The following is an 18,025-nucleotide window of genomic DNA, read 5'->3' on the forward strand; positions in this document are numbered from 1 at the left end:
ATCCTTTGACACGTGCACAAGTCAATTATAGAACTAACTTGAAGTGGTTTAGTCTAAGTTGGCGACTCGCCGTGTCTTTTTAGACTATAGTCATAGAACTTCTTTTAATTAAAAAAAGAGGGCTTTTATAGTCAATCTAAGCTTACGAGAATCCACATCGAACCAAGCCGCTTCCCCCGGGCGACGTTACGTATCAAGGATCTTGGATCGACGTTGAGCGCGTCGCGCGATGCTCTCATTAGGACGTTCCAAGGATCCGCAGTGATCCCCGCGAAGGGTTTACCCCTTTGAAAAATGAGCGGCGAGTGAAGGGGCTTCCTTTCGCGTAGCGTCGGATCGGAGAACCCGTGAGCGGCGACGCGGTTCGTCGCGGTCGCGAACGCGAAGCGGGTAGGACGATCGTGTCACAACGGTGGAGGGCGGCGGTACCGTGCGGGGGGTCGTAGTGGACCCCGGAGATGACGCAGCCATGATGGCCTACGGGGGCACCGCTGGTAACGGGGGCGCGATGGGCCCGACGTCCGGCGGCGGCGGCGGTGGTAGTGCGGACGTCCTGGGTACCACTGCCGGCGATTACAGCCCTCAGAGCACTCCCACACCCTTGACCGGACACTCGACGACGGGCGGCACGGTGGAGAATGCTTACACGCCCGGCGCGACCGGGGCGGCCAGTTACAGCCCCCAGGATAGCCCGGCGAGCTCCGCCGGGGGCAGCGGTAACGGCCAACTGCCGAGTTTCGGTTTCACGCAGGATCAAGTGGCGTGTGTCTGCGAGGTAAGTCGTGTGATCGCCTGTTTCATGGAGCTCCTCCGATAAGAGACACGAAAACATACTGAGTAACACGTAAGAAAGATTATTAAATAAATGAGTATATGATGGAGGAAAGGTTTAAAGATAAAGAAATTAAGAGAAGAAGAGGGAAAAAACAAAAGATCACTTTCTTCGACACTGATACTTAAGCTTTAAGTCTTAAGTCATAAGAAATTGACAAATCAGAGTTGGTTATTCTTCTCACATGTTCGACTATGATTGGTCAATTTATTTCGGCTTAAAACTTAAAGCTTAAATATAACGAATTATTACTGGATGTCTTTCATTTAGTGACATAAATCGACATGAATATCGTTATATCTTTGTTACTCATGGAATGCCAAGAAAGATAGAACGACATTTGTGTCACTAAATGAAAGACACCTATAGAAAGCCCATTAACTTTTGGAATTTGTAACTGGGCGCTTATCTTCCACATTTGTAATTGTGCTCAAGTACAAGTGATAGCTTTGATTCTCAAATTATTAATAACGGGCGAGTTTAAGTTGGCAAAGCGGCTAAGTCTGCTCGCCGAGTAATTAAACATGGTTGGATCTACAGGTAAGAACCAATCATGTTCATTTGCTCGGCAAGCATGTCTAACCGCTTTGCCAGCTTGAACTCGCCCAATGTTTAGCCGTGAATGTTCTATACACTGAAAAAAAACAACAAAGTTCAATATTTTGTGAGATTTCTTTTTTGACGTAGGCAAAAAGAATAACGATCATAACTCGATTTATGCATTATCCTATGTATTGTTATACTGAAAAAATGTTCTAATTAAACCAACAAAAGAGCCTAATAAGAATAGTATTTGATGAGACCAAACAGAATTTCTATATAGTTATCATAAATTTTGTTTAATCTCATCAAATGCCATTCTTGTTGAGCCTTTGTTGATTTAATCAGAACATTTTTCTCGGTATAACAATACGTAACTTTAGGATAATGCATAAGTAATTATAGCTGCATCAAGAAATTTGCAGTTAAAAGCGTTTTAATGATTGAATCTTAATTCAATTATTATTTTTATCTACTTGATAATTAGATTGTGATTCTAACTAATTTATATGACGAAGGAATTGGTCTTCAAAAATACATCCAAAGAACGTCTGACAAATCAAGATGACTTTCTATAAGCATCACTGAAGTGTTACTCGTTTAACGTATAAATTCAACGTTGTTTCGTGACTCTTATTAGATGATCTCTAGCTGCATAACACGCGCCTGCTGCATTAAGCTGTTTGATGCTATGCGTCGCGTTTATAGTAAGCGTGCAATCCATTCACATTTCAATTAAAATCTAGACGTAGATATAAACATTTTTCGCAATTACGAACGTTACATCCAATCGCGATAATTAGTACGATTGATCTTCATGCAACTCGATGATTCATTGTCGTCAAGTACTTTGCACCGAACTTTACTCGCGCTTCAAGAAATAGAAAACATTGCTCTCTCTAATAATTTTATCATATATGACCTACGAACAAAAATATAGGATTGCCAGAATCTGCGCGCAGTATTCGCGACGCACAGCTTATAACAATGAGCCGCTGATGGCTGGCTAGCAATCGCTGCACTTTCCTCGGCGAAATAATACCGGTCGATTTTTATCTCGTCGAAATGTGACTTCATTAAATTCTATTCATCGCGATAAACATCACGAGAACCTCATGTCGCGTGCAAGTTTATTTAAATGTCGCAAATTGGAATAAATTGCTTCTTTTTGATCTGCTACTGCATACATAATCCAACCATCGTGTTGATTGTCGTTGTAAAGTGTGGAAATAGCGAGGATCTACGTGGATTCCCGATGATGAAATTGCTGCCGCGACGTCGGTCGTTACGTCGCCGACAATGTGCAGCGTTATGCGCCAAGATTCGCTTGCATGTCACACGCTTAATGGAATCTGCACGATTTTACTGTAACCGTAAATTGTTTTGCGTGCGACGTTTACGTCCCTCATATCGAACGTCCCACATGTTAACTCGTCCTGTTCGAGAGAAAGAACGAAAGAGAGAGAAAATGAAAGATAGGCGATCCTTTCCGTGTTTGGCAAAATTTTCAATGATTCTTTACTGTATACTGCTCGTCGAGTTGCACTCGACATGCAGTTTCAAATTTAATTGACAAACGATTCATTTGACGTATTATTTTCATCAATAAAATTGAAAATTAAAATAAATAAACAATAATAAAGTAAATATTTGCTTAAACGAATCCAATAAATTAGCTCGTAAATGTTTGGATTAATAATCGAGAAATATAAGATATTGTAGATATGAGAAAATAGATATGAAATTATTATAAAAATATAATGTATAATCACAAAAAAGATTAATTGTGATATGCTTTTTAATCAAAGTGACGTAAATATCTAAATATATTTAAAATACGTCTCTAGTCTTTCGATTTCCCTTGGATGATGCCTTTTAAATTTTTGTATTGCTGCGTTGTCTATTTAATTTTTTTTTATTTATACCGCGTAGGTGTACTCGTCACGTGAATATTAAGAGTTAATTTCTATACTTTACGCTGATGAAAATATTCATGAACGATTGAATCGTGTGGCGGTCGTAGCGCATATAAGATAACGAGCATGCGAAAAGATGGGTTTGCCAAATGCGGAAGTGATCGGCCGCAGATTGCATCGTTGCACGACGCGTTCTTGCACGTGCATACCCCTGTACCAGCGCTATAATTATGCGGCTAGACTTTAACTCCTTGCCCACGTCGCACAGACAATTATGGCACTCAAATTCTGCGATTGGACCTTGAAGAACGCCAAGGGCCCTACGGTTATGCATGAGTGACTCGCAACATTGGGCTCGCTATCACGTATCGATTTGTTAAAAAAATATTGTGAAAAAATATTGTTGCCATACGCTGTGACACGTGGGCGCTAGTTGTCTTGTATCATTCGAGGTGCCCATGATAGTTCCCTTTTCAAAGCATAAACGAAATCGACGTTTCACCGGGTGTCGGCCGATCCATTTCTTGTCGAATCGCAATGAAATCAATCTTGTACTCGAGAAAAGGAGAAATGTTAGGACTGAATGATTTCTTCCTAAATTTAATTAAATTATTCTAGAACATCGACTTTCAATCCCAGTTTAACAGCTTAGTCCAAATTGAATTATACTATAATTTCAGATTCAGTCATTTTTAATCTTAATTTTAACTATATTTAATGTCTACATCGATCATCATTGAAAAAAATTATTAATTATGTTATACATATATGCATTTTTTAGATTACGTATTCGTAGAGAAGATTTAAATATAATTATTATTCCGTTGATCATCCGTTGATGATAAGATTTAAATATTATTATTATTCATATTAAACTTCAAATGGAGAAAGTTGAAAAATTTTCTTAATGTTGGTTTCTTTTTTTATACATACATTCGATTTTTAACGTATTTATATATGAAAAATTGTTATCATTTACGTATTGAATTTCTATGTTGTTCAGTTCTAAAAGAGAAGAAGGATTAACGTAACTGTGATCTTTCTAATCAGCATCTCCATCGTTGACAGTTAATCCGATCTTGAGATCTATGTCGTACATTTCTCTTCGTTTGTGTGACATGACATTCATTCCTCATTATGCCACACGGCAAGATTAATCGGCCGTATTATGGAAAATTCGGCGACATCCGGCGACGACAGCGAGCAGACAAAGATGACAGGTGTACAGAGCTCATATTGCTAATTAAGCGATCAGACACTCGTTCTCATACGATCGGCGACGTCTTAATTTCATGTCGGTGCTTTCGCAGCAATTAATTTTGTACGCTAAAAGGAAATTTCGAGAGATTCTCTCTGCGATATTAACTTTCTTCGAACATAATATATAAGATTCATGAATTTTAAATTAATATATGAAATTAAATTTGAAATTACTATAATTATTGAAACATGTAGGAAAGAAGATATAAAAATGAGTACAGTCCTGATATTCTCTACATTTGTGCTTATATCAAGAAAGTGACAATTAGGATCAAACGCCTATTTACAAGTACATAAATTTTGTATTGCAATAAAATTTGCATGTATCGATTTTACAAATAGTACCGTGCTTTTAGCAAATCAGTTATGTGTAAATTAAAGATACGTACGGTGATACCTAGACTGGTAATATATGGCGTGATATATCGAATAAACGTCACTGATGCAAAGCAGACATATGCGGATACCGGCAAATATTATAGATAGCTCATTTCTCAAACGGAATCCTCGGTGGTTAATTATGTCAACGAGAGAAACACGCAAGGGATAACATGTTTCGTACCGATAAAACGAACTGAAGTATATGACGAAATAAAATTGATGTATAGTTCCACTTAGGATCGTGTTACGCGATCATTTAAGTTCATTAACGGTCGTTTCGAGAAATTATACGAATGTTAAACGTCACAGATATGTCGAGTGTAATTTTACATATTAGTAATTATCAGATTTTCTCTCCATCTCAAATGATATTTTATTAAAACTATAATATAGTTTTATGAATTTTCGTACTTTAATGTTATTAATAATTTATTTATTTTACTTTAATGTTATTATTACATTATAAAGATTTTTGCGGTTCCGTATAGTTTCGTATTATTGCGTGGTATATTCATATTTCTAGTTCTAGTAGAAATATACAAACGGAATATATAGAATTTTCTCTTATAATTATAGATTCTAATATCTTGACATAAGGGATCACCGACTGTTGTAAAATATTTGAGATATTTCAAGAAATTCGCGAAATCGTGTATTAGATTATTTTAATCGTTCCAAGACACGAGATTCATTTCTGCTTGCTCGCAAAAATTTTAAATTGAAATTCGTTAATATATCGGCATAAAAGGTAGACATCCTGAATCATTCCTCTTTAAATTTCTAAAACCTTATCCTTATCATGTAATATTTAATCTCATCCAGTTTTTTACAAGTTTTAATTAGATTTTATAATCCAAAAATTTCTCTTTCGTTTTTAAGAAAGATTTAGTAACTTTCGTAAGAAAATATTCACAAAGTCAAGACCAATTTTTCAACTTCTTTATCGATACGATTCTAAACAGACACTGGTTTTGTTGAGAAAAAAGAGATAATCGGGCGTGTAATAAATTCTAAATCTCCACACTAATATTTTGTTAAAAGTGCTATATGAATACATAGAGTTATCCAAGATTTAACTTAAATAGTCATTATAATATATTCCTATTAAAGAAAAGATAAAAAATTCCAAATACAAATCAGTTCTATCTAAGGCTGCGCCAATTCGTTCTTCTTAAAGGAGTTCTGATAAAATAACTAAGAAACTTTTGTACCCATTCAAACTAGTTTTTATAAAAGTTAACGTTTTTTTCCATTTGAGAATCGTATCTAAGCGATTCAATCAATGATCAAATCATTGTTTGAATTTATAAACACTTTTTAGCTCCTTTATGTAATTTTAGATCATTTCGTTATAGCATTCTGTTTTATGTCTCTTTATAATTTTTTTACTTGCACTCTGTGAATAATTAAATTAAATGTAACGATAGCTTATATATACTACTTTGTTCAAAACTGAAAGAAATTAAATTTAGATTAATTTTCTCGATTTGATAATTGTAAATACAAGAGAATTAATCTAAATTTAATTTTTCCTTGTTAAGGTTAATTTTTCCCGAGTTCTTCAGAAAAACAAATTATTGCCTTAATTGTCAATTGCTATAATCTTCCATTCTCATCCTAATTCTCACAGTTCCCTTTTACACGAAAATGTCCCGACCAATCTGTTAGTCATTGGTAGTTGTCCAACTCGTCTTCCTTGAACGAAACGATCAGCTAAAAGAGGTGAATATGAGACATATACAAGATACACTAGAATAAGAGGAGACCCGGGATGAGTTTTGCCGACTAACAGTGTGCCCCCCCTGTCTATCGTCTTCAAGGCGATGGTGTCGAATGTCCAGGTTCTCCAGCAGGCAGGCTCCGTGGAGAGGCTCAGCCGATTTTTATGGTCTCTGCCGGCGTGCACCAGGTTGCACCGGCACGAGAGCGTGCTCAAGGCCAAGGCGATCGTCGCCTTCCATCGGGGCCAATTTAAGGAGCTCTACAGGATCCTGGAGAGCCACACCTTCAACCCGAACAATCATCCGAAGTTGCAGGCTCTCTGGCTCAAGGCTCACTACATCGAAGCCGAGAGGTTGCGCGGAAGGCCCCTCGGCGCAGTTGGTTAGTAAGAATTTTTCTTTCGGTTTTTTTTTCCGTATTATGCATGTAAGTAAAACAATAAGGAGAGATTATTTCTCTGAGCAAATTCAACGATATAATATTTTTCCTAATGACGCAATTGTTAATTGCTACTTTCTATTGATTTCAATTGTTTTATTAAATAATAGTATTTCTCGTTTTTGTATCAATGATTATTAAGTCTAGCAAAATATCCTTGTAGGTTTTGAAAAAAATATAACTTGAATGAGATTTCATCCTTACTTGAATGAATACTAGTCGATATTGATTGGTGAAAAGATAATAGAAAAACAGAGAAAAAGAGTATGTTTATATATAGCACGATAAACAACTGCTTTCTGGAAATAAATAAATTTATCATAGAACATTCACATAAAGCAAAAAGCCGTTGAAAGTGGAGTAGTGCTTTGTCGACAATGATTAACTTTCTTCATTAAAAATCAGAAAATCCGAGTGAACACGAAACTATGTCGCACATCTCATTAAATTAATGATCTTTAATATATTATTCTCAAGATGTGATCCTTATTATTATTCTCGAGATACATATATATGTTACTATAAAATGAAATATAAATATTGCAAAAATGTCATCGTCAGTTGCTATATAACTAAAGAAATTTCTGAAATTTTTAATAACTCAATGCATATGATAATTTATGAATAATTTATCCAATTCTCGATATAAGATATTACTTTGCGGATTAAACTTGAACAATACTGGTGAGCGCATTAAAATCTCGTGTTTTAATACGACGCGTGCGCGTCGTATTTGTTTTCGAGCTTAGGGCATTACGCGCGGCAATTATAAATAAACAATGCGCGAAACGCATGCCGCACGATTTTGACATTAACGGTCAAAAGGACGTGCAAAGTTATCATCGCACGCACCAGCTAATGAGTAGTATAGACTTGGCCCTATTTTACCCGGTCAATTCGCAAGCGACGCGCGTCGCGCGTGAAACCGACCGACGACGTCGCCGTCGTTGCACTCGGCCCAGAAACCAAATCCGTCTTCAAAAAAGAAAAGCTAGAAACAAAGCGTGCCTCTGTGTGCGCGTTGAGAGAATCGGAGTGCGTGCCGTAACACGCCGCTGCTTCCTCTTCCGTTTTTCACGGCGTCGCGAATTTGCGTTCGCGGTGAGAATTTTCACTCGCCAGAGTACCAAAGTGTGTTTATCTTGGAGACTTCAAAATGTGTATTTAAAGATACAGGTAGAGACTTAAGCCATGGTATTCTGACATTTCTGACGGTACTGAAATAGTGACGCTTTTAAAATTGCATTCTTATTTTATGTTTTCTTTGAAAAAAATGTTAAATTAATATCCTCACTTATATAGAGGGATTTGCTTTTTTCTTTGCAGGAAAGTACCGGGTGCGTCGTAAGTTTCCGCTACCGCGCACAATCTGGGATGGCGAAGAGACGTCTTATTGCTTCAAAGAGAAGTCTAGGAGCGTCCTGAGGGATTGGTACGCCAACAATCCGTATCCGTCGCCGCGCGAAAAGCGAGAATTGGCGGAGAGCACCGGCCTTACCACTACGCAAGTCAGTAATTGGTTCAAAAACAGGAGACAGAGAGATCGTGCCGCCGAGCATAGGTGAGTCTTTGACAGCGGAGACTCTTCCTGTTTAGTTAATTACACAAATTGAATTGTCATTGGGTTTTCGCCTCGATAAAACTGAAAGCTAAAAAGGAATGTGTTTCATTCTGAAAAAAATTTCTAGAACAGAAGTATACAACAATCTACATCAAAGTATTATATAACTATCCGAAAAAAAATTAAAAAGTGAAGATTTAAAGGCGTTAAAGAAACGTACGACTTAATGCCGAAGAAATATTACGGGCGTCAAATTGGGTCGACGGAAATAGGATCGGGTTTTCTCTATTATACTTCTACATTTTCTTAATACTAAATTATATTAAATTATCTCTGTTGAAATATTTTATTAAGTAGATGAAATTATATTAAATAGAAATATATTAAATATCATACACATATAATAGAAAATATTAATAGTTAACGACTCAAGATATAACGATATGAAACTAACGTAATTCCAAAAATTAATAAATATGACGGACGATAGAGTTCATATAACGTAACCGTTTTATTAAATACTTTGTCAAGTAAATAATATCCGATGATATTTCTACGTCCGATAATATAGATGTACAATTGACGGCCACGTTAGTGTGGAATCTTCGTCTCTCGCGGATAGAAGTGATCGGCCCGTAGGAGTCTCGTGTTGTTTGGAAGGTCGTTGCTCTACATCCGATTTTAGAAACGAGCGGAGGCCCCATAACTATGTACGTAATGCGATGCCTTCCGCCGCGTAGCGAGAGCATCGTGTCGCATGCACGCGGCCGTCCTTTCCTTTGCCGAATGAGCGAACGAGCGAATAATAAATAAATAAGTACCAGCTGGGCCATCTGGGCCGCTGACAGAGCCAATCTCCCGCGAATTCTTCCGCGAAACTTAGCACGTCGCGTCGCGGCGAAACGATGACGAGTCATTACGATGATCAAACGTGTGCCACGTTTCTCTGTCTCAGTCGGCTGATTAATAAATTGAACCGGATATAAATCCATTGCAAGAGAAATCTCTGATGTATATATCGCGAATTACATTATTGTCTCCATTAATAAAAGAGTGACCGCGAAAAGGGCCCCAAAAAAAAAAGGTTTTTTTCGCCCATTTTTTGGGTCCTTAATTTTTGGACTGAACTGTGTGCCAAATGATGCCCTACACTGAGATATTAATTACAAAGAAGTTTCAGGTTGAGGTAATAATTGTTAAAGGACTTTGATTCCACCCCTCCCAACGCTGATAATAATTGTCACCTCAACTTCAAACTTTTCTGTGATTAATATCTCAATATAAGATATTTGGCACAGTTCAGTTCCAAAATCGAGGGCCCAAAAAACGGACGATTTTTGCGATCACTTTTTATTTAATAATATTTTAATAATATCAGCGTTGTTTCCCTTTCTAAAAGCATTAAATTGTAAAGCAAATTATAGCCGGTATTCATAGTCTGTTCTTAATTCAAGACCGTCTTAGGTAATGTATTAAAATGCTAAGATGACTTCTGATTGGTTCGCGAAATCTTAAGATTGTACTTAAGACAATCTTAAATATAAGAATCGATTATAAATACCAACCTATAATTATTGTAATGAATTAAAGTATGGTACTGATAAGACAATATAGCTTATTATACATTAAATTGAGAACAATTTTGAACCAGAATTCCAATTAATGCTCCAATAAAATCTCTTTTCAGCGTATAATTGCGTATAATTGCTAAAAATTTTGAGCTAAGGATTTATTTAAAGTAATTCATTGTAACAATTTAAAGGTAAATGTTCGCGAAGTCATACGCAAATGCAATTGAGCAATTGAACGGGCATTTCTGTGATATTGGGGAGATTCGGAAGCAGAGGTGCTTTGCGGGATTTCCTGTAATTAATATGCGACGAATGATGCCATACACACGTATCCGCAAAGCCATCGGACAAGTCTGTAAGATCCATCGTCATGAGTGATGCTTATAGGGTGACCATAAATTCTTTGATATGAATTTTACTTTGGAATTAATAATTCTCGTATCAATCTCAGATGATCTATTTAATCTACGCAAACTTTTTAAAAATTATAAACATATACTTGTTTCTTTTACGGATCTATTATATTTCCGCGAAGCATTCGATTTTAACGAAAATAATTTAATAAAGTACGCCTCTTATTAGAATTGAACTTCATTCAATTCAAGTTTCGTTGATGTATTAGATACGCAAAAATTTTATATTCTTGAAAATTGGAGTTAAACTTGACGATTATATTAAATGATATTAGATACCGATATGAATCATCATTCTTGATCCTCGAAGCCGCTTTGGGACGAACGTTAATTTGCGAACACCTCGTAGACGTGTACGCATCTCTGACCTCCTGCCATGGGAATACACAGAAGCCATAAGAAATTCGATACGTTCCCCGTGACATGATGTGTGCACTGGTCCTGCCTTGGTAGTGCTTCCCACTTCCTTCCTTCGCAAGAAAATGCGTCCATAATTCGCATAGATCGACCGGATTCTTCGATAAAGTCCATCCACTCCGCTGACGCTTATATTAGTGTATATTATAGTCTGCTAATGTTAGTAGAAAACATATTTTGTTTAATAGATGATTTTGATGGATTTGATGGATTTTATGTCCATTAGCAGAGGACAATGATAACAATGATAAATTTTAAGACGAAATCTTTGAACATATAAAAATATGTTTTAATGCAAGAAATCACTTGCAAATTATGACAATGAATATGAATAAATTTATTTTTACAATAGTCTCTATACATTTAAGAAGACAATTTAATATAGAATATTGTAGAAACATTTATTTATTAAAAAATAATAGATCAGTACTTAAAGAAAAATCTTTTCTATTTTACCGAGATTTGACAATACAAACGTCAACTTTTAAAATATAACAAAAATAGAATTTTTTTAAAATAAAATCTTTATCGATCAAATCTATGAAATAAAAATATTGACAAAATAGCAACACAAAATAAATTTTTACAAAAATGATCTTTTTTACAGTGTTTTTATGAAAATAAATAATTTTTATAATATAGTATTTAAGTTTAATTTATAGAAAGTTTAATTACAACAAGTTAAAAAGGCAAATCCTGATGTCTATTATTGAAAATGTTGAAAAATCATAGTGAAACTATAAAAAAATATTGTTTCAAGAAAAAAGTATTTACAGTTTCATAACACAATACATTTTCACCAAAATAAAATATATTTACTCGGCTCAAAACTATTCTGGTTTATCGAATGTAGGGTCGAGAAATTCTTTGATAACAGACAGATTTTTATTATCTAATAAAGACGTAAAAGAAATTTTCCGAGTAAACTCTTATGTTTTTCGCGCAGCGAATCTCGTTTAATCTCTCTCTCTTTCTCTCTCTCTCTCTCTCTCTCTCTCTCATACATATGTATAACTTTTTGCGATGGTTCATTAAGTTCGTTTGCCAGAATCGATATTGAAATTGAATAAATATTTTAATACATTCAAATAGCAGTGATATTTAATGATTAAAAATGTAGTTATAATTTTTAATTGAGTAGAAAACAGATTTTGACAACCAGTCTATTTTTTTTTATCAACATAATTAGGTACTCTGAAATAAGGTCGTTAAAAAATAAAAAGTCGATACTTTGAATCATTGACATTTTAAATCTTTACACTGTAACCCTAAAGCGGAGTATATCAAATCTCGGATATTATAAACACCAGGTTACCAGGTTCCGAGCACTATACGGCTAGGACCCAAAGGTCCGTGCACTGGAGAGTTCATATTTCGACTAAAGGCCGACCGATTGTTTCATTAAAAAAAAAGAGAGAGAAAAGGAAAAAGGCGCAGGGTTTAATTCATGTTTTGCGACCACTGTTACAGACTTTCTTTTTGTTATTAATATTTGATCAACATTTGACACAAAGTGTCAACACACAATCACAGAGACCTTTTTATTATTATTACAAGATTACATACAGTGCGAACACAATTACAAACTTTTTTATTATTCGTAAAATAAACTGCGAATATAATCACAGACTTTCTTATTACTTTCTACGTAATTTAAATATGCAATTAATAAATATCCTACGCGAACAAAAAAACTGGAGATTTTCTTATCTGCTAGAGAACTGGAGATTAGTCCTGAAAATTGGAGTCTCCAGTCGAAATCTGGAGACCTGGCAACCGTGATTATAAATATAGTATGTTAGTTTCACAATTGCATTGTATCGTATTATGCCAATCTGTATAATTTAATTCCAACAATCAAATTTAATTTATAATAAAATATTTTTAAATTTTTATGTGTTTATACGACTTAAATTCTTAAATTATCTGAGAAAAGAGAGAGGGTTAATAAACTTAATAATTGTGCTACATATTTTCATCTAATTGTATCGAGTTAAATACATGAATTCTTTTGATTCCCGAAATAAATTGACAATAAAAAAAACTTGATTCTATTTATAGTAATGTTTGTAATAACGAAAAAAATAATACGTGTTCGAGAATTACGGCCACAATTATGTAGTTGTTTAACGAGAACATAGTCGAAAATTAAGTGAATATCTCGCGTATGCAGAGGCGGTGTCCCAACGATCCCCTCGGGACAGGGGCGTCTCGTGGGCGTCTGCAACCGACAAAAAACGTCAAATACAGGGACTGTAGTCCTCCCCCGGGAACTGTTATCGAACGATTTAACTATCTCGTCTCGATAAGATATAATGCGCACGCTCAATAAAACACAGATCGCCCAAAAAAAGGGCAAAACGAATTTCGATAATGAATTATTTACATACAGTGTTTAACACATTTACGAGTACTATCAAGCGATAATTGATAAAGAATAATTAACGTTAGATATGAAATGTATCATGTAATGGAAATTAAAAGAATGAATTATGACGATATAATGACGATATACGATAATTATAATAATAGTGTAGCAACATTATCAATATTAATTCATAATTCAATTTTTATTTATCGCTCTTTTTACGAGCGGTTTATCGTGCACGATTACGATGTCTACGTAGTAATTTATGTAGAAAGATAATGATTACGTACGCCCTCGAGTCGTAAACGGTCGAATTAATTGGTATCGGTCGGCCATAATTATCGACGCACAAAGCGCGTAACCGAGCGGAAGTATATAAGCTTCAAATCGCGCGAAAGATAAGGTTGATCTAAACATAGTGGATTCTCGAAACGCCCATAATATCCGTATAAGCTTAGTCCTTATGGGCTGCTCTTTCTCTCTCTCTCTCTCTCTCTCTCTCTCCCTGCCGTAACAAACTTTAAACAATGAGACTCGATCGAGATAAAAAGTCGTGTAGTATGCCACGACTGTTTTGCATACCGAAAAATCGGGACTGACTCCGATAAGAGAGACTTCTTCGACCGTAATCAACGTTAGATTATTTGCGCTGGTCGATTCGCGGCGAGCATGTATTAGAGATACAAAGTCGTCAGCATCCAATCCAACTGTGCCAAAGTGCATCCGCTGCACTTTGAGAAACGCACAAAGCACGATGACGACGCAGTATGTCAACGGCGAAACGTCGTTGCAATTGCATCACTGCCGACGATAACGGAATCGCTGTTCTCAGTACTCAGTGTCCGATGACAACGGAACGTGCGTGTATCGCCCAAACGTGAGATAACGCGCGGTGATGCTGATTAAGATGTCGGCGACGGCGCCGGATAATCCATGTGCGTCCCTGTCGCTTCTCGAAATTTTCCGACGGTGCGTACGGTGTCGCGTTGCAGCATGAGGGAGAAGAGCCTTCGGTGCTACTTTAGTCCGCCGGATGATCACTTCGGCCGTTAAGCTAAAAATAATATGTGATAATATCTGACAATGGAAAACGATATGGCAATGACGTACGTATTTATATAGCTCGCAAATAGGAAATCGCAGGTCACATTCCCTATTTTAAGATGCTGTATACAATGCACATTCAGAAGGTTTGTATTCTTTAAATTCTTTGGAGTAGGGAATCCCATTCTTAAAGATTGAAAATTCTACCACTCTTTCAAAAAATGGTAGAATTTTTATTTTTTAAAGACGGATTTCTCCAAAAAATTTAGACAGTAAACAAATTATCGCGTTTTTTTTTCTAATCTTTAAGTAGGCATGTGACTACAAAATCCCATGAACAATTATTTTAAAAACTTTGTTCTCTCTCTGGAAAAGGAAAATGAAAAGTATTGTCTAAAAGTTTTGAAGTTTATTATTTTTACATACCTTTATCTCATAAAAATAAACACGAAAAGAAGTTTTGCTGAAAACTTTTTTGAAGCAGTGCTCATCATGCTTGACATTCTTGCGTAATTATTTTAATGGACCAATAAATTGTCATATCTATATTTAGCTAAATTTTTAGATACTTCAGTCAAAATGTTCTTTAAATGGGTGAATAACATTTAATTCTATATATACTATTGAAAAATATAAATATAAATGTAATATTTTTGGAGGGTGTTCTCTCTGAGGACCTCATACTGCCACCTAGCTACTTACAGATTAATATACAGATTACGTTTCACGAATCTTCCTCGTAAACGAGAGATTGATTAGTACAAATCAAGAAACACACCAAGTCAAGATAAAGTCAACATGATGATTTTTTTATTACAAAATTTGACTGTTGACATTAAGAATCAAGATAAAATTATTTTAATTTTTTGTCGATTTTTGTATGTTCCTTGGAAATGACTGTGTTTAATAAAAAAGGCAGCTTTGCAACTGTTGTAAGATTCTTGAATATGATTTGTTCTTGTCTTTTATTCTTCACTGGATCTAAATCTATGAATAACAATCATATTAGAATCTTATAACAGTTGTAAAGTTACTTTTTCTCAATACGGCCAATGATGACACGTTTTCGTGATGGATACAAATAAGGTGCTATAGTTACAGCATTTTCGGCAGCATCATATGTTGCTCTCGAAGATTTGAAATACAGTCGGTCAGTTGGCTCTTTTTTTTTGAATATCGATTCTATCGCTCGGCTTGAAAAATAAATGCTGCACGTTTCGCGCTGCGATCCTTTTTTGTACGCGCCGTTGTATATGTACGACACTTAAAACGCGTCGATTTCAATCATCGTCAAAACGACAAACAATAGAGCCACAGAGAGGTGGCGGGAGGAGACGGGGATATGGACGCCGGTGCATCCGCGAGTGCATTGTGCCTCCCATTCTCTTCGCAGTCAAAAATAAACTCCCGACTACACGCACTGGTCGCGCTGTATATTTTTTTTTGCTCTCTCACTTTCTCTCTGCGAGAGCGGTCGCGCTTGTACATGGCGTTTAAAACGTCTTTATTATCGTCGCGCTAGTCCTACAGTTAGAGTCACGCAGCGATCTCCGAAGGGACCTAGCTTTACGAGCGATGAGCTAAGGGCTAATAGCGTTTTTCACTGGCAGAGCTGGTGCGCACTCAGTGCACTTTAAAGCCGTTGTACACAAATCGACGTAAAGATGTACGTTTAATAAAAATATAGAAACGAATTAAACCGTGAAATCTTCAATAAATTTTATTGTGGTATTTGATAAAATATACGTTAGGTATTTTATTAATTTAGATATATCACTTTTACATTCAGATTAGGTTAGTGTACAACAGCTTTAATGTGTACTGAGTGCGCACCAGTTCTGCCAGTGAAAAACGCTATAAGAGAGCAACATCTCGTGGCGCCGCAGAAATAAATAAAAATCGAAGTATAGACATTCCACAATCGCTCTCCAACTTATCATATTTCGAATTTATTATTCTTCAGTCGAATGATTTTTAAGCCGAAAATAAATATCTTATCGATATTTAACCCTCAAGCTCATATCAGACCATGCCTATAAAGATTGAGATTAAAATTGAATTGGAATTTCAATCGGAAGAAAGAAAATCAATTTTGAGTCAATTTTGCTTTGATTGGCCAATTTTCAGTCCAATCTCAATCACAATTTCTATATAATCTGATAAGAGCATTACACGCCCATGAGAACAATACATTGGTACAGAGTCAATGCCTAATTCGATTGCTACAACTTTCATAAAAGTGATCATATATTATAAAAAAAATTTTTAATCGAAACGCTAGACATTAAAAAACATATCTAACTAAGAAAATATGTATCTTGATTAATAAAAAGTTATAAGCAATGGAGAAAGTACTACAAAAGCATTGCGAAAAAAGTCGGGATATGCTACATCAAAAAGACAGTTAAAGGTTAAAATGATAAGATATTTGAGACAGAAAGAAGCTTGGCTGGCATTTAAAAATAATTTTACTTCCATTTCTGATTTCTATAAAATGAGAATTATAAATTACAAAAGCCATTACATCATCGTAGCTCAATGCAAAGAGTTTTCAAAAGTTTACATTAAAATATACAGATTTCTAAATGTAAAAATTATAGTTAACGTTTTCCATTGGGAAAACTAGTACAGCACTTGCACTGGTGCAATTGAGTTTACATGAAATGCAAATCGGTTTACATATTTTCAATTAATAAATAATTTAATCCTTTTATTGTTATGGAGTTATCGTGACAACAAAGAATACGTAAAAAGGTTAAATCATTTATTAATAATGAAAATGTGTAAATTAATTTTTGCACTCACAATCAGTGTGCATCAGTGATGCACTAATTTTCCTACATAGTGGAAAATGCTATAAGAATGCAAAAAACAATTTTACAACAACGACGTCTCGGTGGTAAAAAGAGACCGAGCAGTCACTCTTATAGCGAGTTTACCGTTCGCCGGCTTTCTCGATGGATCGAAGGGCTATATCACGCTGGCAGAAGCCAGTAATGGCTTCGTCGTTGTTCTCCAGTGTCAACAAAACATTGCTAATGTACCAACCCTCGAACCCTCGCCCTCGCTCTCGCCCTCGCCTTCGTCCTCGTTCGCCCCCTTCATCCGACAGCGCGGAGAGAAAAATGGAGGGAGAGGACATAGTAGGGACGTTATTTCCAGCCGACCGACAATCTTATCCCATATGTGATCGATTTGTTGTTAAAATTTAAGTCGTCTCTCCCGGACCGATCCAATCGATGGCTCCTGTCGGCGTTGACCTCGATTCGATCAATCGCGTTATAAAATATAGAAATTTCATGAAATTTTAGATTTATATTCCTACATCGGTCAGATAGATTAGTATCATCGCGATTAATTTTGTACAATTGTTTGTACAATTGTTTGTATAATACAATGTTTGTATTATAATTGCGTGCCGATATGGTTGTCGGACTTTCAACGCAATCAAATATTAATAATCCTCCCAAATTTCCCAACTTAAAAACTGTAATAAACTTATTGCGAAAAATAATGCCTCGGCCGAGAATCGAACCCGGATCTCTTGCATTCCGTGCGAGCG

General features: G+C 35.7%; 1 protein-coding gene across 2 annotated transcripts in view; it reads left to right on the forward strand.

Annotated features, from left to right (window-relative positions):
• Nucleotides 1-231: 231 nt before the first annotated feature.
• so (SIX homeobox 1 protein sine oculis) overlaps nucleotides 232-18,025 on the forward strand; it is a 33,177-nt gene continuing 15,383 nt past the window's right edge. The window contains exons 1-3 of one of the 2 annotated variants that reach the window (XM_018450325.1): nucleotides 232-775; nucleotides 6,750-7,032; nucleotides 8,416-8,650. In XM_018450325.1, coding sequence (XP_018305827.1) covers nucleotides 470-775; nucleotides 6,750-7,032; nucleotides 8,416-8,650 — 824 coding nt within the window. In that variant the 5' untranslated portion in view covers nucleotides 232-469. The remainder of the gene's footprint in view (nucleotides 776-6,749; nucleotides 7,033-8,415; nucleotides 8,651-18,025) is intronic. The other variant, XM_018450326.1, reaches the window with a different exon arrangement.

This window comes from Mycetomoellerius zeteki, unplaced genomic scaffold (assembly GCF_001594055.1).
Source record: "Mycetomoellerius zeteki isolate Tzet28-1 unplaced genomic scaffold, Tzet1.0 scaffold275, whole genome shotgun sequence".
Classification (NCBI taxonomy): Eukaryota; Metazoa; Arthropoda; class Insecta; order Hymenoptera; family Formicidae; genus Mycetomoellerius; species Mycetomoellerius zeteki.